This window comes from Bison bison, unplaced genomic scaffold (assembly GCF_000754665.1).
Source record: "Bison bison bison isolate TAMUID 2011002044 unplaced genomic scaffold, Bison_UMD1.0 scf7180017864291, whole genome shotgun sequence".
NCBI classification, from domain to species: Eukaryota; Metazoa; Chordata; class Mammalia; order Artiodactyla; family Bovidae; genus Bison; species Bison bison.
This window is the reverse complement of record NW_011494863.1, coordinates 4,339,426-4,359,841: the sequence shown is the minus strand read 5'-3', so window position 1 is coordinate 4,359,841 and position 20,416 is coordinate 4,339,426. Positions and strand designations below refer to the sequence as shown.

At 38.1% G+C, this 20,416-nt stretch overlaps 1 protein-coding gene across 1 annotated transcript in view; it reads left to right on the top strand.

Moving 5' to 3' along the window:
- The window catches only part of NR3C1 (nuclear receptor subfamily 3, group C, member 1 (glucocorticoid receptor)), a 121,427-nt gene that overhangs the window by 4,538 nt on the left and 96,473 nt on the right, over nt 1-20,416 (top strand). The window contains exon 3 of the mRNA XM_010850446.1: nt 1-892. This exon is cut by the window's left edge and continues 8 nt beyond it. Within this exon, the coding sequence (XP_010848748.1) occupies nt 1-892 (892 nt within the window). The remainder of the gene's footprint in view (nt 893-20,416) is intronic.

Genomic DNA, 20,416 nt, shown 5'->3' with positions numbered 1-20,416 from the left:
TGGGATTCCCACAGCAGGGCCAAATCAGCCTTTCCTCTGGGGAAACAGACTTTCGTCTTCTGGAAGAAAGCATCGCAAACCTCAATAGGTCAACCAGTGTTCCAGAGAACCCCAAGAATTCGGCATCCACTGCTGTTTCTGCTGCCCCCACAGAGAAGGAGTTTCCAAAAACTCACTCTGATGTGTCTTCAGAACAGCAGAATTTGAAAGGCCAGAAGGGCAGTAACGGGGGTAATATGAAGTTGTATACCACAGACCAAAGCACCTTTGACATTTGGAGGAAAAAGCTCCAGGATTTGGAGTTTTCTTCTGGGTCCCCAAGTAAAGAGACAAGTGAGAGTCCTTGGAGCTCAGACCTCTTGATAGATGAAAACTGTTTGCTTTCTCCTTTGGCAGGAGAGGATGATCCATTCCTTCTGGAAGGAAGCTCGAATGAGGACTGTAAGCCTCTTGTTTTACCGGACACTAAGCCTAAAATTAAAGATAATGGAGATTTGATCTTACCAAGTCCTAGCAGTGTGCCACTGCCCCAAGTGAAAACAGAAAAAGAAGATTTTATCGAACTCTGCACCCCTGGGGTAATTAAGCAGGAGAAACTGGGCCCAGTTTATTGTCAGGCCAGCTTTTCTGGGGCCAATATAATTGGTAATAAAATGTCTGCCATTTCTGTTCACGGTGTGAGTACCTCTGGGGGCCAGATGTACCACTACGACATGAATACAGCATCCCTTTCTCAACAGCAGGATCAGAAACCTATTTTTAATGTCATTCCACCAATTCCTGTTGGTTCAGAAAATTGGAATAGATGCCAAGGGTCTGGAGATGATAACTTGACTTCCTTGGGGACTTTGAACTTCTCTGGTCGATCTGTTTTTTCTAACGGCTATTCAAGGTAAGATTAACGCTTTCTGTTTCTTGAAAATGGTATGTTTAAGATCCATTGATAGATTTAAACATTTATTTGAATGTATTCGACTGTAATTCAAGTGCTTTTTCATGTGAAAAAGTTTAAGTGGTCTTTTGAAAGTAGGCTTGGTAGACAAACTATGTGATTTGTCTGTACAAAACCCTTTCAAGTTTTGTGTTTGTTTTTTCCGAAATAGTGGTATTTGGTATCCCATTGGGCAGTGATTGAAAATTTTATGTGAAAACTTAAAATAATATTGCTCATTAACAAATAACTTTAGTAAAAGTGATGTAAATTCAGAGGCGGATAATGTGTGGAAACGTATTTATTGTGCATAATTTTAAGTTGTCCTAAAATATGCTCTTACATTACAATGAAAAACACCTTTAATACTTACATAATCAAACCTTGTGCTGTATTTGTACATCTGTGAAGTGTTAGCCTGGGGAAAATTAGAAGTACTAACAATGAACCCTCTTCTTCAAACTGTGAACCTTCCTGTTGAAGAAACTGAGTTGTGAGGTTACTAAAGCAATGCAGTGAGCAGTTTACCTGACCTGAGTATTAGATGTAGGATAGAGTTCCTGACCCAGCGTAGATAAGTTATGTCTGCTGATTGGTTTCTTTAAGAAAGAAATTGGTGCTGAGTTGACTTTCAAATGTTCCTGCAAGTTCTCACATATATAACGAATGGCCAGCATTGTTAAGCTTCAGTCTCAGCTATGTTTAATTTGTTCCTATCTTCTTTATTCTCTATCATTTATAGTATACTGACATTTCTGTTTGACTCAGAAAGGTCTGTAAAAATGTAATTACCAAGAAAAAGTTCTAAATGTACGTGAATCTGTTGGTAGGAGTTAAATGCTCTGTCCTGCACGCCCATTGCCAATTCAGATAAATATGTATCACATTTTAGGTGTGAAGGAAAATATAAAAATTAATTGTAGAGACACAAGACTGATTAATCAGTGAGACTTTTTGAGCCGGGAGGAGGGCATAGTAGACACCATGATTTCTTTGTACGTAAGTACTTCAAGTTCTAAAGTGTTAATGGTAGTCACTTCCCACTAACTAGTCATTGAAAATTTTGTTTAAAACTTTTTAAAATACTTTTTCTATTAATGATATACCCTAATACTGAGGTGATATACCCTAATACTGAGGTGACTCATTTTTTTCCTCTTTAAGTAGGAAGCTTTGCTCGTTGGGGAAAAACTTTATATTTAGGCTATGGTCTATTCCTTTTAAAAGGCTTACACGTTTCTTATAAAAGAAAAAAAAATCCTTGGTTCTTGTGTGTTTTAATGTAAACTACCTACTAATCTGTTACTTAATTATCTTTTACTTAGAACATTTCAACTTTTTATTGCTGTCATTCTGAACTGAAGGTTTAAAATGTTTTCAGTAAGAAGATTTGAGATGTTACTACATTAGCCTGTTGTGCTTCAGTCTTAAAAGACATGCTGTGTTTTAAATTTTTCAATCTCAGTTTTTGGTAGTGGAATTCATGATTTTGCTTATTTGTTTTAAAAGAATAAGTACATTTGGTTTGACTAAGGTATTTGTAGGAAACTGCTACATTGATTTATAAAACATTTAATTGTACAAAGAAAAATAATATATCTTAGGAAACGCTTGGTGATAATTAATGCTTTTGTTCTGATACTCAGCATGGTATTGTTTTCATTTTCCTTACTGTAAAAAAGGCGTGGAACAAGAACTTCCCATTTTCTAGTCAGTTAACTTTCATTAAGCCCTATAAAATCTAGGATCTGGAGAATAAATCTTAATATAGTTATTCTTAAATCATTAAAGCTAGCTTTAATACTTTTTCTATTCGTTGATAACATTTAAGGTATGTCAGCCTCAACAACCATATGATGGTAGGCAAAACGATGATCTGGCTCTTTCAGATTCTTTAATATTTAGTGAAATGATTATTGTAGGCTGATGTGTGGTTTGGAATTATAATCAGTAGTTTGTGTCGTATGAAAAGATGTAATATCTTTACAGGATAGTTTGAGAAGGTTTGAAAATTTTGTGCTTCGTGGCATTATCTTAACATTGGGAACTGTGATTACCCAGAACAAAGCTTCTTCCAAGTAAATTGAAACAGTGTTTCTTTTTACCATCATTGAATTAGCCTATTGTTTTCAAACAGTAACCCTGATATAACTAAAATCCATTGCTTTCTCTTCTCTATATGTTACATGGTTCTAGCCAAATTTTATGACCAATGACCTTGAGTAATCAGCAGATAATTCAACATGTTAAGACCACAACTATGTTAAGTAATGCCTTTCTGACTTGAGATACAGAAATATTAAATCCACTGATAATTTCACTTGCATTCTGTTTAAATTCTTTTAAAGCATAAATTGTAATTTGACTTTTTAAGATGTCACCTAAAATTGCTTTTTCTTAAAACACTTAAAAACACTTTTCACTCTCTTTTGTGAGGGAAGGCAATTCCTTCTGATGTATCAGCATAGCACAACATCCAGTTATTACATTGTTGTAAAATTATGAATATCACGATAGGCCATAGTAGACTATTTGAAGATTTAAGTTAATTGATAGTAAAATGAGAGGAACCTTATTGATACTCAGATACATTCTTTAAGTAAAATGCAGTAGCCATTCTACCTTCATATACTTTTTAAATACTGAAATTCAAAAAATTTAGCATAAACTTCTAACATTGATGAAGGCACATTTCTGCATAATTCGATTTTCAGTGTCGTTTCACTTGAGTATTAATGGTGCAACTGCTGAAAGGAGGCATAGAAGTAAATGGTTTCGGTGGAATTAAGAGCTCTTATTGGAACTACGTTGAAACTTTAGTATAAAAAAGTTGATCGTTTTCTGAAGGGTATGGTTATTGAAGAGAAAGAATGATGCAAGATGAATTTGTAACCTAAGTCATAGGTGGAGTTTAAGGCTCTGTTGATTGGCATTTAATGAAGCTATGAAAATTTATGTAGATTTTAACATCTCATTATTATTTGCATCTGTGCCTCACTTATTAACATACTGGGAATGAAGACCTGTACAAACACAGGATGAAGGAAGCAAATTGTGTCCCCTTAACATTTTTCTTATGAACATTGTGTTGATGGTATTCTCAGAGAGAGAGGAGACCTGAGGAAGATATTTTTACTCATTTCTCTCCTTTTTTAATGGATACTTTATACCTTTTTTCTCTCCTTCCAAATGTTCTAGCAGCGAGTGTTTCAATCAGTGTCTTTTTAAGCTTAATATTTCTGATATTCACTCATAAAATGATTTCTGAATGTTAAAGGAGGCTAGCTTTTGGCTGTTTGTCTTCATTTTTTAAAACCCTGTGCATTGTTATGGCTTTATTATTAGTAAAAGAAAAAAACACAAGATAAACACATTGTGTATTCAGGTGTGTTAGTTTAGTTTGAAATCACTACAGTACAGAGATGTGTGATTAGCATGTGGTCAGATTTTATTGAAATTACTTCTTGTGATGTTTCTTTGGCTATTCTGTTATATTTTTATAGTTGATAAAAATAATTTATATTACAGTGCTGTTTTGCCTTTATCTATTGATGTTACAGATATTTTAGTTAATCTGGCCACTTTTACTATTATATAGACTGTGTATAAATTTTACAAACTATAAGAGACTTATTCTGAAACATACCTCGCATATATATAGGTTAAATGTATATTGTAACAGCAGTAAAATTCATATGTGTATAGAGATCACATTGGTGGCTTTTAGAGATTTTAGTGAAGGAGAGGTTGGATCAAAAGTGTTTAGTATGAGTGACTACTGTAAAAGAATATCTGTATTATTTGGTTGATTATATAAGTTTTAATCCACTCTGGGCTGCAGGTGATTTGAAATAGCCTAGTTGTTAGGAACGCTTAATTTACATTGGGCTTAAAATTAGCCTGGGGCATATTTCTTAAAACATATTTTTTCTTACTTTTAACATCATACCTAATTGTAGTGAGCAAAAAAGTTTTCATTTTGTACTACTGTTTATGTGAGCAAATTAAGTACACAAAATAGGTTTGTGCCTGATAGCATATACCCTTCTGAGGACATTCTGATAATTGTGTAATGCAATATTTATAGGTGTTTGCCAAATTAATGGGCACTTGCTTCCATATTTCTAAGTCATGAAAAATGTATATTGGTGAATTGTGTTGCAAAAGAATTTTCAAGAAATATTTTGTTGAATTTAGCTATAACTGAAAAAAAAAAAATCAATGACTTATTGACCTTTATAGAAGAACTCCTATTTCTATGATTTCAGAGAGTCAGTTGCCCTCATTTTCTTCTGGCTTGTTCTACTTACGTTTTGCATTTTTCAAGTAAATAAAAATATCCTTATGGAGAACTTCCATTTAGGGGGAAAAAAAAAAAGATCTGTTAAGTGTTCCTCTCTCTCTGAATTGTACATGATCACTTTTATGCTAAACTGGATTAGAGTATGAGTTTTAATGGTAAATTTTTGTATTGATTTTTATCCACGAAGGTATATTTTAGAAAATATAGTAGTTCAAAATTAGTTGGAGAGAGTGGTTTCTACCCTCAAACACCAGATTTTGATAGACTGCCTTTTTATTCCTGACTACCACTGTCACATATATCCCTTGAATACAGGCTTCCAGTGGGGTTTATGGATTACAGGTGTTGAGGGAAGGGATGTGAGAGGGTGAAGCAGTAGAGATATGAAAAGGTGGAAGAGAAGTTTAGAAACATCAAGAACGTTCCAAAAACCAACAGTTTGGATCAGCTGCCATGAATTCAGAGGACTGAAAAAAGAGAAATTTGGGGCTGTGTTTGCACATCAACTCTTTGCACATAAAGAAGTGCATTAACCAGGATTACAATTTAGTTTCTTTTATTTGACGTAAAAATCTAAAGCTAATTGTGGCAATATAGCCCTGATGTTTATAGGTATCCTTGTTGTCTTTTGCTATCCTTTATTACAAAAAAAAAAAAAAGGATGGAATGGAAATTTTAGTTCCTTTTAGATTGTTTCAGCTAAGACCAAGTTTGTATTTTTCCCATTTTTATTTAGACTGCTGTTTACTCAAAAAAGTCTAATTACTGGCATGTAGTTGAAGCAGTGATGATACATTGTGTGGATATAAGCACTGTACATTTCCTAGTGCACTTTGACGTACACTGTCCCCTGACCCCGTCAGACACTCCAGGAGTAGAACCCTCTTCTGTAGTAGTAACGTATTTCCATGGGGTGTGTATTTTTCTGTTGAAAAGTAAGGAAATGGATTCTTATTTAATCTTACCTATTTATAATAAATTATGTGTGTGTGCATGCTCAGCCATGTCCCACTCTTTGCAACCTTACGGACTATATCCTTGCAGGCAACTCTGTTCATGGGATTCTTCAGGCAAGAATACTGGAATTGGTTGCGCTATTTCCTCCTCCAGGGGATCTTCCCAACCCAGGGATTGAACCTGAGTGTCCTATGTCTCCTGCATTGCAGGGATAGTTTTTGCCGCTTGAACCATTGAGGAAGCCTATAATAAATTATGGAATTCTCCAGTTGCTAGATGGTCATTTAAACTATTTATATTGCAATATAGTCCTTAAAGCCAATTATTTTGAATAGAAGTGTGTCATCACCTAATTTTATCTCTGGCCCGGCTTAAATAGTAATGATTTATCTTAAAGGAGCTGCATTAAATATACTTTTTCAGAGTAACATATTAATTTTGAGTGCTTCAAATTTTTTTTATTTTGAGCAAGTTTCAACAAGACTAATAATGTCTATAATACAACAAATTTAGTGAAGATATCTCTTATTTTAGAATTTTTTTCATTTGCACTGTAGAGCTCCAAATATATATACTTCAGGGGAGAAAGGTTTAATAATATGATTAGCTGTAAATATTTAGCCCATTATCTTACATTGAATTTTTATTTTTTAAACTTAAGTTCAACTTAAGTATGTAGTATATAGGACATACGGTTTGTGGCAATAAATGTTAATTTTTTTTATAATAAAATTAACCTTTATTCTGGTTGATTTCATAATTGTCCTTAATATTTAGCTGTGGCTATTATGAAAGTATATTTGATAGCCAATTTTTTAAAGCTGTTGTGAAATGACATTTAATTTAGTACACGATTTATTATTTCATGCTGGTTGGGGCAATGTGTGACTTATGACCTTATGATTGTCACATGTTGAACATTAAAGCTCTCCCTGTTTGCTGTAGACACTGTTTTACTTTATTATTGTTTTAATGTTTTGTGTTTTTGTTTTGTAATTATTGGAGATAAGGGTTTCCTTAATTTTAAGATGACATAAACTGCGAATTTGGTGGATTAAAAAAAAAACTTCAAATCCCTTCCAGACAATTCCGTTACTTAATAGTAGAAGTAGTAGAAAGAGATAGACTAAAAATGAGGAAACTCACGCTCTAATGCTGAGCTGAACTGATCTGTGACCTTGAATAATCAGGTGTTTTAGAGTAAAAATATTTTCCTTACAATTATACATGAATTATTTTCAAAACATGTATGTACTTCTGTCTCTAAAATCCTACAATTCTCTTAACTTATTATTTTAGTGAATGAGGCACCTGGGGAAGGGAATGGAAAACTAAAATTGATTCTTTGTACACTGTCAAGTGTAAGACAAGAATGAAACCAGGTTCAGTCTTTTTACAAAATAGTAATTTAAAATAATGTAGTCGGTGGTACATAGAAAATAACATGTAAACACTGTTGTTGCTTAGGGCTCGAGTTCTCGAAGCTTGCTTTCGTGTCAGGCACGATGATTTTAGATTAGAAGTTAAAGGGACTTGAGAGCTCTTTTACAGCCCCCACTTACTTTTTCAGAAGAGGAAATGAGACCTATGGAAAGTGTTTAGAGAAACAGCACAGGATTAGTTAGTGGTATTACCAGAAACGATTTAGCAACTAAGTGGTAGCAACAATTACACTAAGAATGCCTAATTCTCAGTAGTCTAAGCTCCCCAGCAGGCCTCGCTTAACATCTGGTCTCTAGAGATCTGAAACAAAATACAGATTAGTCAGATATTTTGTAAAAGTTATGATGAAGTTAACTACGTCAGATTTTTTTAATGTATATTATCCATATTCTTTCCTGTATGTTTTGAACTTTTTTTTCTAATAATTTTTTCTGTAATTTTCTGTCACCAGTATGCTCAAAACTTTGTGTGCATTCGTCTTATTTAAACCCCTTAACAGCCCTATGAAGGTTTTTAATTCTAGTTTCTGTATTGTTACTGACTCTGTCAGTAACTTTGTAGTATAGAAGACAGCTGTTATTTACCTTAATTTTACAGGTGGGGAAATTTGAGACATTTTATAGAGAAAGAGAAAATAATAGGAATACTTAATTGTGATCTGAAGGGGGAGTATTTAATATTGTGTTAGAAATCCTTTCTGAAGTGAAGTGAGAGTCGCTCTGTCGTGTCCGACTCTTTGCGACCCCGTGGACTATACAGTCCATGGAATTCTCTGGGCCAGAATACTGGAGTGGGTAGCCTTTCCCTTCTCCAGGGGATCTTCCCAACCCAGGGACTGAACCCAGGTCTCCTGCATTGCACGTGGATTCTTCACCAGCTGAGGCACCAGGGAATTCCTAGAGAAGTGGAGTGGGTAGCCTATCCCTTCTCCAGGGGATCTTCCTGACCCAGGAATCAAACTGGAGTCTCCTGCATTGCAGGTGGATTCTTTACCAACTGATACTTTTTATTTGTCTTAAGTGAAATTTAATTGTCATAAGTGAATTTTTAAACAATATGTAAAGGAGAAGTGGGATCAAGCCACTTATCTCTCTTGCGTATATTTGTGTAGTCTCTTTCTGCTCTCTGTCACAGTTTCAGCTTCTGTAAAGTAGTGAGAACACTCAGCACTCTTGCTTGAGGGATTTGTGCATGGTTGTTTACTTTGAAAATTAAAAAGTACTATAAAAATTCAGTGTGGAATTCTTAAAGCTCTGCCAAGTCTCCTGAGCTCAAACCAACATGACCCTCACTGGCTTAAGTACATTGGGACATCTGTGCCTGTGTAGGTGTTTCCTATTTATGAAGCATTAAGACATTTTCAGTGCCATTATGTATAATCCCCGAAGGGTCATGGATCCCGGTTTTATAAAGACTAAATATATTTAAAGCTTTCAAGGGCCGAATCACTTTTTTATTGCATTTTTTTTTTCAGTTTGGGTTTTTTGTTAGCTTTTAAATGTGATGTAAATTTAATAGCCATGTTAATAACTTCAGCCACATTGTTGTCCTTTTAAATAAATGCTAGAATATCCCTCTTTCTGTTTGATTGTCTGGTATTCTTCTAAAATCAAGTATGCAGACATTGTCATTAAGAAACTTTAACCTGAAGAGCTGTGTGCAAAAGAACTTCTGACTATAATGAATACCAAAATGTATCCTAAGGGCGTAAATCTGGGAGAATTATGTAGTTGACTTGACTTTATTTACTAACATTTTTATTTTTGATAAAGTGGTTGAAAAAAACTTTAGAAAAACAAATTTAGTGGATGAAACCAATCTCTTTGGATAACAGTCAAGTTCAGAAACAAGTGACAGTTTAAACGGGTAAGCTGCTTAAATTGATAATATAAAACTGATAATTTAAACTGGTAATATGCTTATTTAAATTGGTAATATAAAAAATAACTTGGTTTGTAGGCAGCTTTCTTATAGGGAAACTAAAACTTTTAGTTAGAACTAAATGTGAAATTTGTCATCTGGAATCCAGCTGAGTTTACTAAGGACAAAGTGTGACTATAAAATAGCTAGACTGATTTTTTAAAAACAGAAAACATTGAATGTTTTCTTTTTAAGCCTCTACCTTGGGATATACATTCCTCTTTTGAAATTGCCTTCAAAACCACCTTATAAGACTTATTACACTATCAGTTCAGTTCAGTCACTCAGTCGTGTCCAACTCTTTGCGACCCCATGAATTGCAGCACGCCAGGCCTCCCTGTCCATCAGCAACTCCCAGAGTTCACTCAGACTCACGTCCATCGAGTCAGTGATGCCATCCAGCCATCTCACCCTCTGTCGTTCCCTGCTCTTGCCCCCAATCCCTCCCAGCATCAGAGTCTTTTCCAGTGAGTCAACTCTTTGCATGAGGTGGCCAAAGTATTGGAGTTTCAGCTTTAGCATCATTCCTTCCAAAGAAATCCCAGGGCTGATCTCCTTCAGAATGGACTGGTTGGATCTCCTTGCAGTCCAAGGGACCCTCAAGAGTCTTCTCCAACACCACAGTTCAAAAGCATCAATTCTTCGGCTCTCAGCCTTCTTCACAGTCCAACTGTCACATCCATACATGACCACAGGAAAAACCATAGCCTCCTATAGTAGCACCTGAATGTTCTTGCTTACTCAGAAAATGTGTTTATTCCTTAGCTTGATCATTTACCTTACTTATGTGATTCCAAATGATTTGAGTATTTCCAATAATGTAGAAATGTAATCCTCTCCCAAATTATAACATTTGTTTTCATTGAGATTATCTAAAAGAACTCATGTAGGTATTTCTGTAGAAGACTTAAATTTTAAAGTTTGTAGAATACCCCTGGAATAAGTGCCCGGCCTCCCAAGATAGGGCTTCCCTGGTAGCTCAGTGGTAAAGAATCCTCCTGCCAATGCAGGAGATGAGGGTCCGATCCCCAGGTCAGGAACATCCCCTGGGGAAGGAAATGGCAACGCACTCTGGTATTCTTCCCTGGAGAATCCCATGGACTGAGGAGTCTGGTGGGCTACAGTCCATGGGGTCACAAAAGAGTCTGACACCACTGAGCTCCTCCATAACTAATTTGAAGTGAATGTGGCTCCATTGCTAAGTTTGGATTGCTTTCTTTAAGCTGTCAAGGAGCTTTGTGCTATCAATTTACATACTCCCTTTTCTTAACATAGGGTAGAAGATAATAGATTTACTCCTTACCCTGATTTTTTTCATAGAAATTAATATATATTTTATATTCAAGTAAAGTGGGCCCGTCTTTGCCTTGAACTTGAAGGGAATCTGATGTTAGCAGGTGTACAATAAATGTAAATTCCTACAGCAATACGTTTCCTTTTCCAAAATCCAAATCCAATCTTACTTCCCAATCCGAAACAATTCATATCCCATTCCAATCAGTGTATCAGAGAATTAACTATTTGAGGGTAATTATAGGAAGAACAAGGGCTTCCTAGGTGGTGCTAGTGGTAAAGAACCCTCCTGCCAGTGCAGGAGACCTGAAAGATCTGGATTTGATCCCTGGGTCAGGAAGATCCCCTAGAGCAGGTCATGGGAACCCACTGTAATATTCTTTCCTGGATAATCCCTGGCAGGCTACAGTCCACAGTCCGTGGGGTTGCAGAGTCAGACATGACTGAAACAACTTAGCATATATAGGAAGAATAACCCAAGTACACTAAAATTATTTATATCCGTAAAATAGTTTAACAGAGTTACAGTTACATGTATTTTCTACTTTTATTCCTTATGAGCTGAAAAGAAATTTTCTGCTCCTACTGAAAGTACTTTTAAAAATTAAATAAATTTTGGTTGTCAGTACTCTTTTTTTTTTTAATTTAGCCATGTTTATTATTCATAAAATGCTAGAATTGGAATGGATCCCAGTCTTTGAAATCATGAAGATACATGCAGTGGCATTAAAAATAGGATATACCTTTTGTAAGCATTCTGTTAGTGCTGAAATTCTTTGTGAGAATTTTCTTTTTGAGACGATTCTGCTTAATAACTTTAGTATGTTTCCCATGTCTATATTGAAAACAACCTGTTTTCTCAAATAGTTATTCTTTCTCTGCCTCAAAATGATCTGTAAGTTTTTGATGGCTAAGGAAAGGAAATAAAGAGCCATTATAGTGTGGCCAGGGTGCTCTACTAGTAAATTCACTTTTATTTTTTTACTCGTTTATTAGCTTGGAATATTCTAGCTTGTTCTTTTAGCTAGGAGCCTGGTTGGTGTTTCTATTCAGTAGAAAATGCTTCTTATCACTAAACATATACAGTGGGCTGGTGCAGGTGCAGTCTACGGGCACTAAGTTTTCAATATAAGAAATAATATTAGTAGAAAGGTAGGAAAAGTAGGTGGAATAATCTCTAATTCAATATGTTAGGGATGAGTAACCCTTTAATTGATAATAATCATTTAACAAGGCTGTACAGTATTTTGGGGGTACCACAGACATATTTAAAAGAGAAAGTAGAGTAAATAAGTGAAGCCAGAAGGAAAAGTTAGAACTAAGAAACCAATGAAAGAAGAAAATGAAAGTTCTAAATGCCAGTTCCAGGGTCTGGTTAAATCTGATTTTCCTATGCCTAAGTGTTTCTGTATGAACACGGGGAAATACATAAGCTTCCAGTTACATTGTGGTAATAGGTGGAAGAGCTACAAAGGCATGTCTTAGGAAGGGAATTCTTGAGATGGGTGGAGTGGGAGGTTAACTACGTCTCAAAGTGCCTCCCAACAGCACTGGCCGCAGCACACACTTAACGAGCTAGGCACTGGGCGTCTGGAGGTGAAGATAAATATCTCCAACTGTGAACCTCACAGACCTAGAGATCTTCATACCTCTTCCACTCTGCCCTGGACTCCAGCGTCCCCCATCACTTTCCACACCCAGTTTGCTTTTTGAAATGTCCACTTTCCCCAGAAGGCATAACTGAAACTTCATGGAGTAGAGTCTGTGGATGAATGGGAAGTAGCAGTTGATTCAGCTATTTGGAATAAAAAGGTGGCAACAAGGAGTCTGAGAGAGGCGGAAAGAATGAGCCAATCAGATGAGCAGTGCACAGCTGGGAGTGAGCCAGGGGGAGACTTCACTCCCCCGTGCAGGAAACCAATGCGCACAGTCGCTCAGTCACGTCCAGCTCTCTGTGCCCCGTGGGCTGCATCCCTCCAGGGTCCTCTGTCCATGGGATTTCCCAGAGGAGAATACTAGAGCAGGTTGCCATTCCCTTCTCCAGGGGATTTCCCTGACCCAGGGATCGAACCCACGTCTCCTTCATTGGCGTGTGGATTCTTTACCACGGAGCCACCAGGGAAGCCCAATATATGCAGTACTGTCATCTTATACGTTATGTGATATAAGAAGGAGGACACACGACTTGCACCCTTGATGTTAAGACGTTTTTCTTTTCTTCCAGTCCCTTGAGAGTATCTCCTTATTCTCTACAAGAAGCATAACCCTCTTTTTAGGTCCCCTGATGCATTTTATGCCTGGAAACGTTCTCCTCCCCACATTTCTACACGGCTCTCTCTCTCTCACTTTATTTAGGTCTCCACCTAAATGTCAGCTCCTAAGAGAGACCTTCTCTGACTGCTTTATCTGAAATAGTAGCACCTTTTTTCAACATTATATATCTAATTGTTTATGTCTTATCTATTCACCTGCTGAAATCTAAGTTGCTTAAGAGCAGTGATGCTGTTGGCTTTGCTTATTCTTGTATCCCAGCAAGTCACAGAGTGTCTAACGCATAGTAAGACCTCAATAAATGCACATTGAATATATGAATAAACAAACCTGACATACAGACTCAGATGTGTAGGGATGGACTGCATCTCTGTCTTTCCAGAGAAAAGAAATGTTAGCAGATAGTGTCACTGAGAGATGACAACCCAAGTTAGGTTCTCCAGATAGGCAGTAGGTTTTAAGATGGATTAGTGCTTATGCAGATAATGTGTACATAAAGAAAATGTGTTTTTAATTGCTGTCGGCCTTTAAACTTGCTCTAAGACTTCTAAATGGATTGCTTTTTCACACTCTTAGAACAGTGTTGGTACATCTGTTATTGTTCAGTCAGTCAGTCATGTCTTGACTCTTTGCGACCCCATGGACTGCAGCACACCAGGCTTCCCTGTCCTTCAGTATCTCCCAGAGTTTGTTCAAATTCATGTCCTTTGAGTCTGGTACGTTTACCATTGGGCAAATTAAGGCAGCCAAAGCTTTGAAAATAAGAGTTTGAGGTCTGGCTTTTTGAAATTTGTCTTGCTTTAGATAGTACCTTTCATGGCTTTCATCTTCTCATTTGTTTAAGAATTGAGATTACGCTTGCAGACATGTAATGTATACACTTGTGTTGATTTATCTAGAACAAGTCGGGCAAGAAACCAATTTGCCCGTTTTCAGATAAGTGTGTGTATAATGACTGAATAAAGAGAGAAGGTGTCTTATTTTTGTCTGAATTTCCCAGTTATCATTCTTAAGCTTATTTAGCTTATTTAGATTTGACTTACTCTGTTTCTAGTTTTGACCTTATCTATAGAACATAGCAGCAATTCAAAGCTAGTAAGATATCTCTTCTACTAAAAATGGTAATAGAGTTCAACTTAATATGGTGAAGGCAGTCATAGAAAAGAGAAAATGTAAGGTAAGTAGGTATTAACTAAAGCAAGAAAATCAGATGAGGTCGTTTAAGAATGAACTGCTTTAGCATTCAGAAAGAAAGAGGGGAGGACCAAGGACAGGGCTCTGGAAGGCATCCAGAGAAAGCAGCCACAAAAGATAATGAATAGCTGGAGAATTAGGAGACCAACAATTTTAAACTGAGGTGGGAGAAAGTAGCATATACTGTCAAGTCAACTAGGGAAGAAGAGAGAGAATAGATCATCATAAATTTGAGAGGCTGCTGTTGAAGCCAATCTGTAAAATATATAAACATTCTCAAAAGTCAAAGCCAGAGAAATCAGTGAAATCCTAAATGGAACAACAATATAACTAGACTTAATTTGATTATCCCTAAGTTAGAGCCTGATCAGTCTTTCAAGTTTAGGTGAAAATATTGAAGTGGATAATGTGGATAAAATAATTAAAGTGGTGACACACTTGTGACACCACTGGGACCCTGACACTGAGTTAGGAGTAAGAGACAAAAGGCTGGAAACCAGGAGGGAATTAGGTTTCTGTTTCTGGAGAAGCCAGTACAACAGAAAGAAAAAAACAAAACAAAACAAAAACTAGCCATACCCCAGTACAACACTGCTTTCGCTATTATTCCTCTAATCAAAACATGTCTGTGGTTCTGTTGCTCATAGCATTGTGGTTCTCCATCCTCTTTCCACCACAGCCTGTATCCACATAGCAGCCGCGTGGATACTCCGGAACCTTGGAGAATGTGGGTTACGCACAGCTCCTGCAGCTCTGTCCTGATCTGTCATATCCAAGAAAGCATATCTGAGTGTAGGATGAGATGGTAGGATAGTCTGTGAGTTGGCTTTTTAAAAATTGTTTTTATTATTATTATTTTCACTAAAGCCTTTTCAAAATTTGCAAAAATAATGTGTTCATTCCCTTCAGCAAAATTATACCAAGAACATTTAATAAACTTTTTCTTCGTTTCCTCTTTCTTCCTTTCCTGTCTCTCCTTATCTTCCACATTTCTGCATAATCATATAAGCATACATACATATAAGGCATCTGGATTGTTTGTTTTAAATAAGAATAGGGTCATCATATACCAGTTTCTCTGTGGCTTGCTTTTCTAACAGTACACTCTGAACATCCTTCCAGATCAACAGATGTAGAACTGATTTTTTAAAATCACTTGTACAGTATTTCATTCAGGTTGTTTCAAGATTTTACCACTACAAACAAGGCTCCAGTAGACATCCTTTTCTGTGTATTCTTACACATAGCAACTTTGCTTCTAAACATAGATTCCTCCAAGTAGAGTATATACCCTGAGTCAAGGGTATATACATTTACATTTTTCAACACGTATTTCCAGATTACTTTCCACAAGGATTATAGCAGGTCAGTATAACCTGGCAGTGTTTACCCTTTATAATGAAAATACATAAATCATTATTAATAACAAATCCCTTGCCACAGATTCTGAAATTGGTCACAGCGTAGCAGTGTGCTGTATGGTGTAGCCGAGGACTACTGTTGTCTGGGATTCAGGCTCATCCTTTCGGCTTTCAGCACTGTGTCACCTTCTAGATCAGTTTGATGCCCACTCTGTTAACTTTCCTTTATCAGCCCTGCCCGTAACAACCATGTTCCTCATCTGATGGTGTGCAATGGCAGCTGCTAATCATGCAAGTTTTTTATATGTCACTCAGTGATAGAGGACATAGTAGATGCCCAATAAATATTTATTGGACTAATGCTGTTTTCTTTATATATTTCTTACCTCTTCAACTAGATTCATTCTTCTTGAACGCAAGGAATGTTTTCAGTATAGCGCTTAGCACTTAAGATACTCAATTTAGGTTGACTATTTAAACAAGGAACCACAGAGAAAAAGAGCAAATAACATGACCCTACCTTTAATCATATATTTTACCCAGGACAAATTGGAACTGTAAGACTCCAGTGCCAGCAGTAACAATAAGAACACTTGTGTTCAGCAGTTACAGTATGTGAGGCATAAGTCAGATTGCGCAGGATGCAGCAGTGAGCAAGGCTGATGTTGTTTCTGTCCTTGTGAAACTTATGGTCTTATAGAAATTATACTTAAAAGATTTGTAGGAAACATTGAAACAGTGGTGTCCAGTTTCAGGCTCCTTCCAGCAGAGGCTGTGGAATATTTATTCATTCAACATTTACTTAGTGCCAGCTCTACCAGGTGGCAGGGTGGCAAAGAATCCCCCTGCTAATACTGGAGACGCGGGTTCGATCCCTGGGTTGGGAAGATCCCCTGGAACAGGAAATGGCAACCCACTCCAGTATTCTTGCCTCAAAAATCCCACGGACAGAGGAGCCTGGAGGGTTACAGACCGCAGGGTCGCAAGCAGGTGGATGTGGCTTAGCGCACACATGCACAACTCTGCCAGGCACTGAGGAGAAAGCCCAGGGCAGCCAGACGTTTGCTGGAAGGCGGCAAACCAGCCCAGGCGACTGCTGCTGGCGGCAGACCTGTCCCCAAACCAGCGCTGCCGCTCCCACATCTGTGTGTGTGGCGAAGGGACAGACCGAGCAGTGAGCGTTAGTGTGTGCTCCAGGGCATTCCTTGCTCAGGAAAGGTGCCAATCCCCATCACTGCTGCAAAGCACGAACCATTAGGGAGTTGCTCCTGACATTCAGCCCAGTGGAAGCCAGTCTTGCTGTCTAGTCCTTACTTCTCATGTGAGGACACTAAGGCTGAGTAGTTAGTACAGTCCCGTGGGTGAGCATTCAGATTCTGCACTCGGGTTCCCTGGATACGAATCTGTTGAACAGCTGTGTGACCCTGAGCAAGTTTGAAACTCTGTAAGCCCTCAGTTCCCTCACCTTTAAAATGGGCACAATGAGATGACCTCATGACACAGTGTCTGGCAGTTGTAAAGCATTCATGAACTGTTAGGTGGTATTTTTAGTGATGCGGCTAAGATGAGTCAGCTCCTTAAATGCCAAAGGTTCCTGCTTGAGAACCCTGTCTGTTGTGCCATACCATGCTAGTCATAAGCCATTTTCAATTAAGATAATTCTTCAACTAGCTTCATTATGATCTTAACTTTCAAACTAAGTAATTATGGTTACATAATGGAGACTTTCACCCCTGGTACCATTATGATTTCTTGCCTATAAGTTTGAAGAGGAACTGAAAAATTTATGTACAATGGGTGTTGTGTTCAAATGAGTACTGAGTGCTCCCTTTGAGGTGCTCTCTCCAATCTGTCCTCCCTGCCTCCACGCTTTTCTACTCCGAGTCACTCTCCCACTATTTGATCCTCTTAGGAACTCAGTTAAGCTAAATCAAGGTAACTGAAGAAGAGCAACCCTTTCATGTCTTGACAAATTCTTGTGGTTTTATAAATAAGTTCATTGCTTCAGTCATCTGATCTCTATATATCTTTAGCTCCTTATTAAAGAGAATATTAACTCTAAAAATCATCTTACAATATAAAGTTTCTATCTCTTCAAAGATAGACTTTAAGAAAATAGTTTTTTAATGACTCAAAGTGAATTAACTATCACAATTAAAAGGACTTTATTTTCCAGATGTAGATTTTAAAATACCTAATTGTTTATTTTGATGTCTAAATTTGTTACAGATCAACGACCTTTTCCATGTTGGAACCATCTTTTGGAAGGAAGATTTTTTTTGTTTCACTTCTGCTTGCTCAAAGTTAATTTGTTTGATAGTTGTATCAGGTAGTACTTGCTCTATAACAAACCGTCCCCAAATTCAGTACCTTTAAAATAACAAGCATTTTTTCGTTCCTCCTGAGTCTTCAGGTCAACTGGGCAACTCTGCTCATCTGGCCAGGCTTAACTGATCTCAGCCAGGCTCACTCAGTGTGTCTGTGGCAGCTGGCTGGTTGACTGTGGCCGTGAAGCCTGACAGTCGTGTCTCATCCGACAGGCTCTCTAGAGCTTATGAGTGTACCAGCAGAAGCATGCAAAGCTTCTTAAGGCCTAGACTTACTTCTCCCTATTGTCAAAGGTTCTGTTGATCAATTCAAGTTAGAATGTCTGGTCTAGATGCAGGCAGGAGGTGGAGGAGCTGCGAAGTTATGCTGCAGAGGGCATGACTTGGCGGGGGCCGGGGGCTTCTCTTTTGCACTGTATGCCAGTAGTTATGGGAGATGGGTGTGTTTGAAAGTGTGATCCTTCAGTTGCTGATACTCTGATCACTTATGAAGCTTGCCCATGGTGGAGAGGCAGAGTCACTGCAATCAAAAGGATAAAAGCCTGGAATTTAGAGACCAATTGTGGTTCAAACTCCAGATCTATCGCTTATTTCTGCAGTCCTGCACAATTTACTTAACCTTCCTAATAGGCACGCTGTAATGGTTGATTCACTTGATTCTTTGTGTGTAATTTGTTATAAAGAAGGGATTAGGTTGGATGTCTACGAAGTACTTAGATAATTGCTTTTATTCGTGGAAGCCAAAATTGCTTTTATTCCCAGCTCCCATAGTCCAATCAAAGTGCCAGATTCAGTTATTTCTTTGGAATAAAAGGGAAGGGAAAGTGTGTTAGGGAAGGAAGGAAGAATACGTTGACTAACTGTGACCTCAAAATGAAGTGACTGCTAACTGGGGAATTTCCCTATAAGAAAAGAATGGCTGAGACCCATAGTTAAGAGAGGAAAATCCATAGGTCTCTTTGGGTAGAATTCACTGATTCATGGGGTGAGAGTTGTAACATTAGACACAATCCAAATCTACATTTAAAAAAAAAGAATTCTGGCCTCTCTTGGACACACTGGGTGTCTTAACGTTAGATTTGGGAACTGTCATACCTGAATCAGGTATTACTTGTGATATGGAAAAGAATAGTACCATCCCACATTTAAGTTGGCTGCTTTTAAAAAATTAAAGGTGCCACATAGAAATAAAACAGCATGAATATCTTTTCATCGTGCTGAAAACTGTTGTCAAATAAATTAACTAGACACAGATCTTTGTCCTACTAGTGGGGAATAGAAAAGGTCTCTCTCTCACACATACATATACATGCACATACATACATATATGGTAAAAGTAAAATTAAATCAGGTCAGCTCAAAGAGCCAGGTATTTCAGAATCCAAATAGTCAGAAATGTTAACTTCTTCTAGGAGAAGGACCAGGTTCGTGTCCTCAAAGATCTGAGAACTGAGCCTGAACCACCTCTGATTTTAGCTAAGGGTGTGAACACAAGCAATTTGTAATTACACAAGCAAATTGTAAACACAGGTGATTTGTCTGTATCTTAGAGGCTTCCCCAGTGGCTCAGATGGTAAAGTGTCTGCCTACAATGTGGGAGACCTGGGTTCAGTCCCTGGGTTGGGAAGATCCCCTGGAGAAGGAAATGGCAACCCACTCCAGTATTCTTGCCTGGAAAATCCCATGGACAGAGGAGCCTGGTGGGCTACAGTACAAGGGGTCCCAAAGAGTTGGACACGACTGAGCGACTTCACTTTCACTTTAGCCACCTTTCATGGGATTCCCTGGTGGCTCAGCTGGTAAAGAATTCACCTGCAATGGGGGAGAACTGGGTTCGATCCCAGGGTTGGGAAGATCCCCTGGAGAAGGAAAAGGCTACCCACTCCAGTATTCTTGGGCTTCCCTGGTGGCTCAGCTGGTAAAGAATTCACCTGCATTGCGGGAGAACTGGGTTCGATCCCAAGGTTGGGAAGATCCCCTGGAGAAGGAAAAGGCTACCCACTCCAGTATTCTTGGGCTTCCCTGGTGGCTCAGCTGGTAAAGAATTCACCTGCAATGCGGGAGAACTGGGTTCGATCCCAGGGTTGGGAAGATCCCCTGGAGAAGGAAAAGGCTACCCACTCCAGTATTCTTGGGCTTCCCTGGTGGCTCAGCTGGTAAAGAATTCACCTGCAATGCGGGAGAACTGGGTTCGATCCCAGGGTTGGGAAGATCCCCTGGAGAAGGAAAAGGCTACCCACTCCAGTATTCTTGGGCTTCCCTGGTGGCTCAGCTGGTAAAGAATTCACCTACAATTCAGGAGACCCCAATTCGATTCCTGGGTAGGGAAGATCCCCTGGAGAAGGGATAGGCTACCCACTCCAGTATTCTTGGGCTTCCCTGGTGGCTCAGCTGGTAAAGAATTCACCTGCATTGG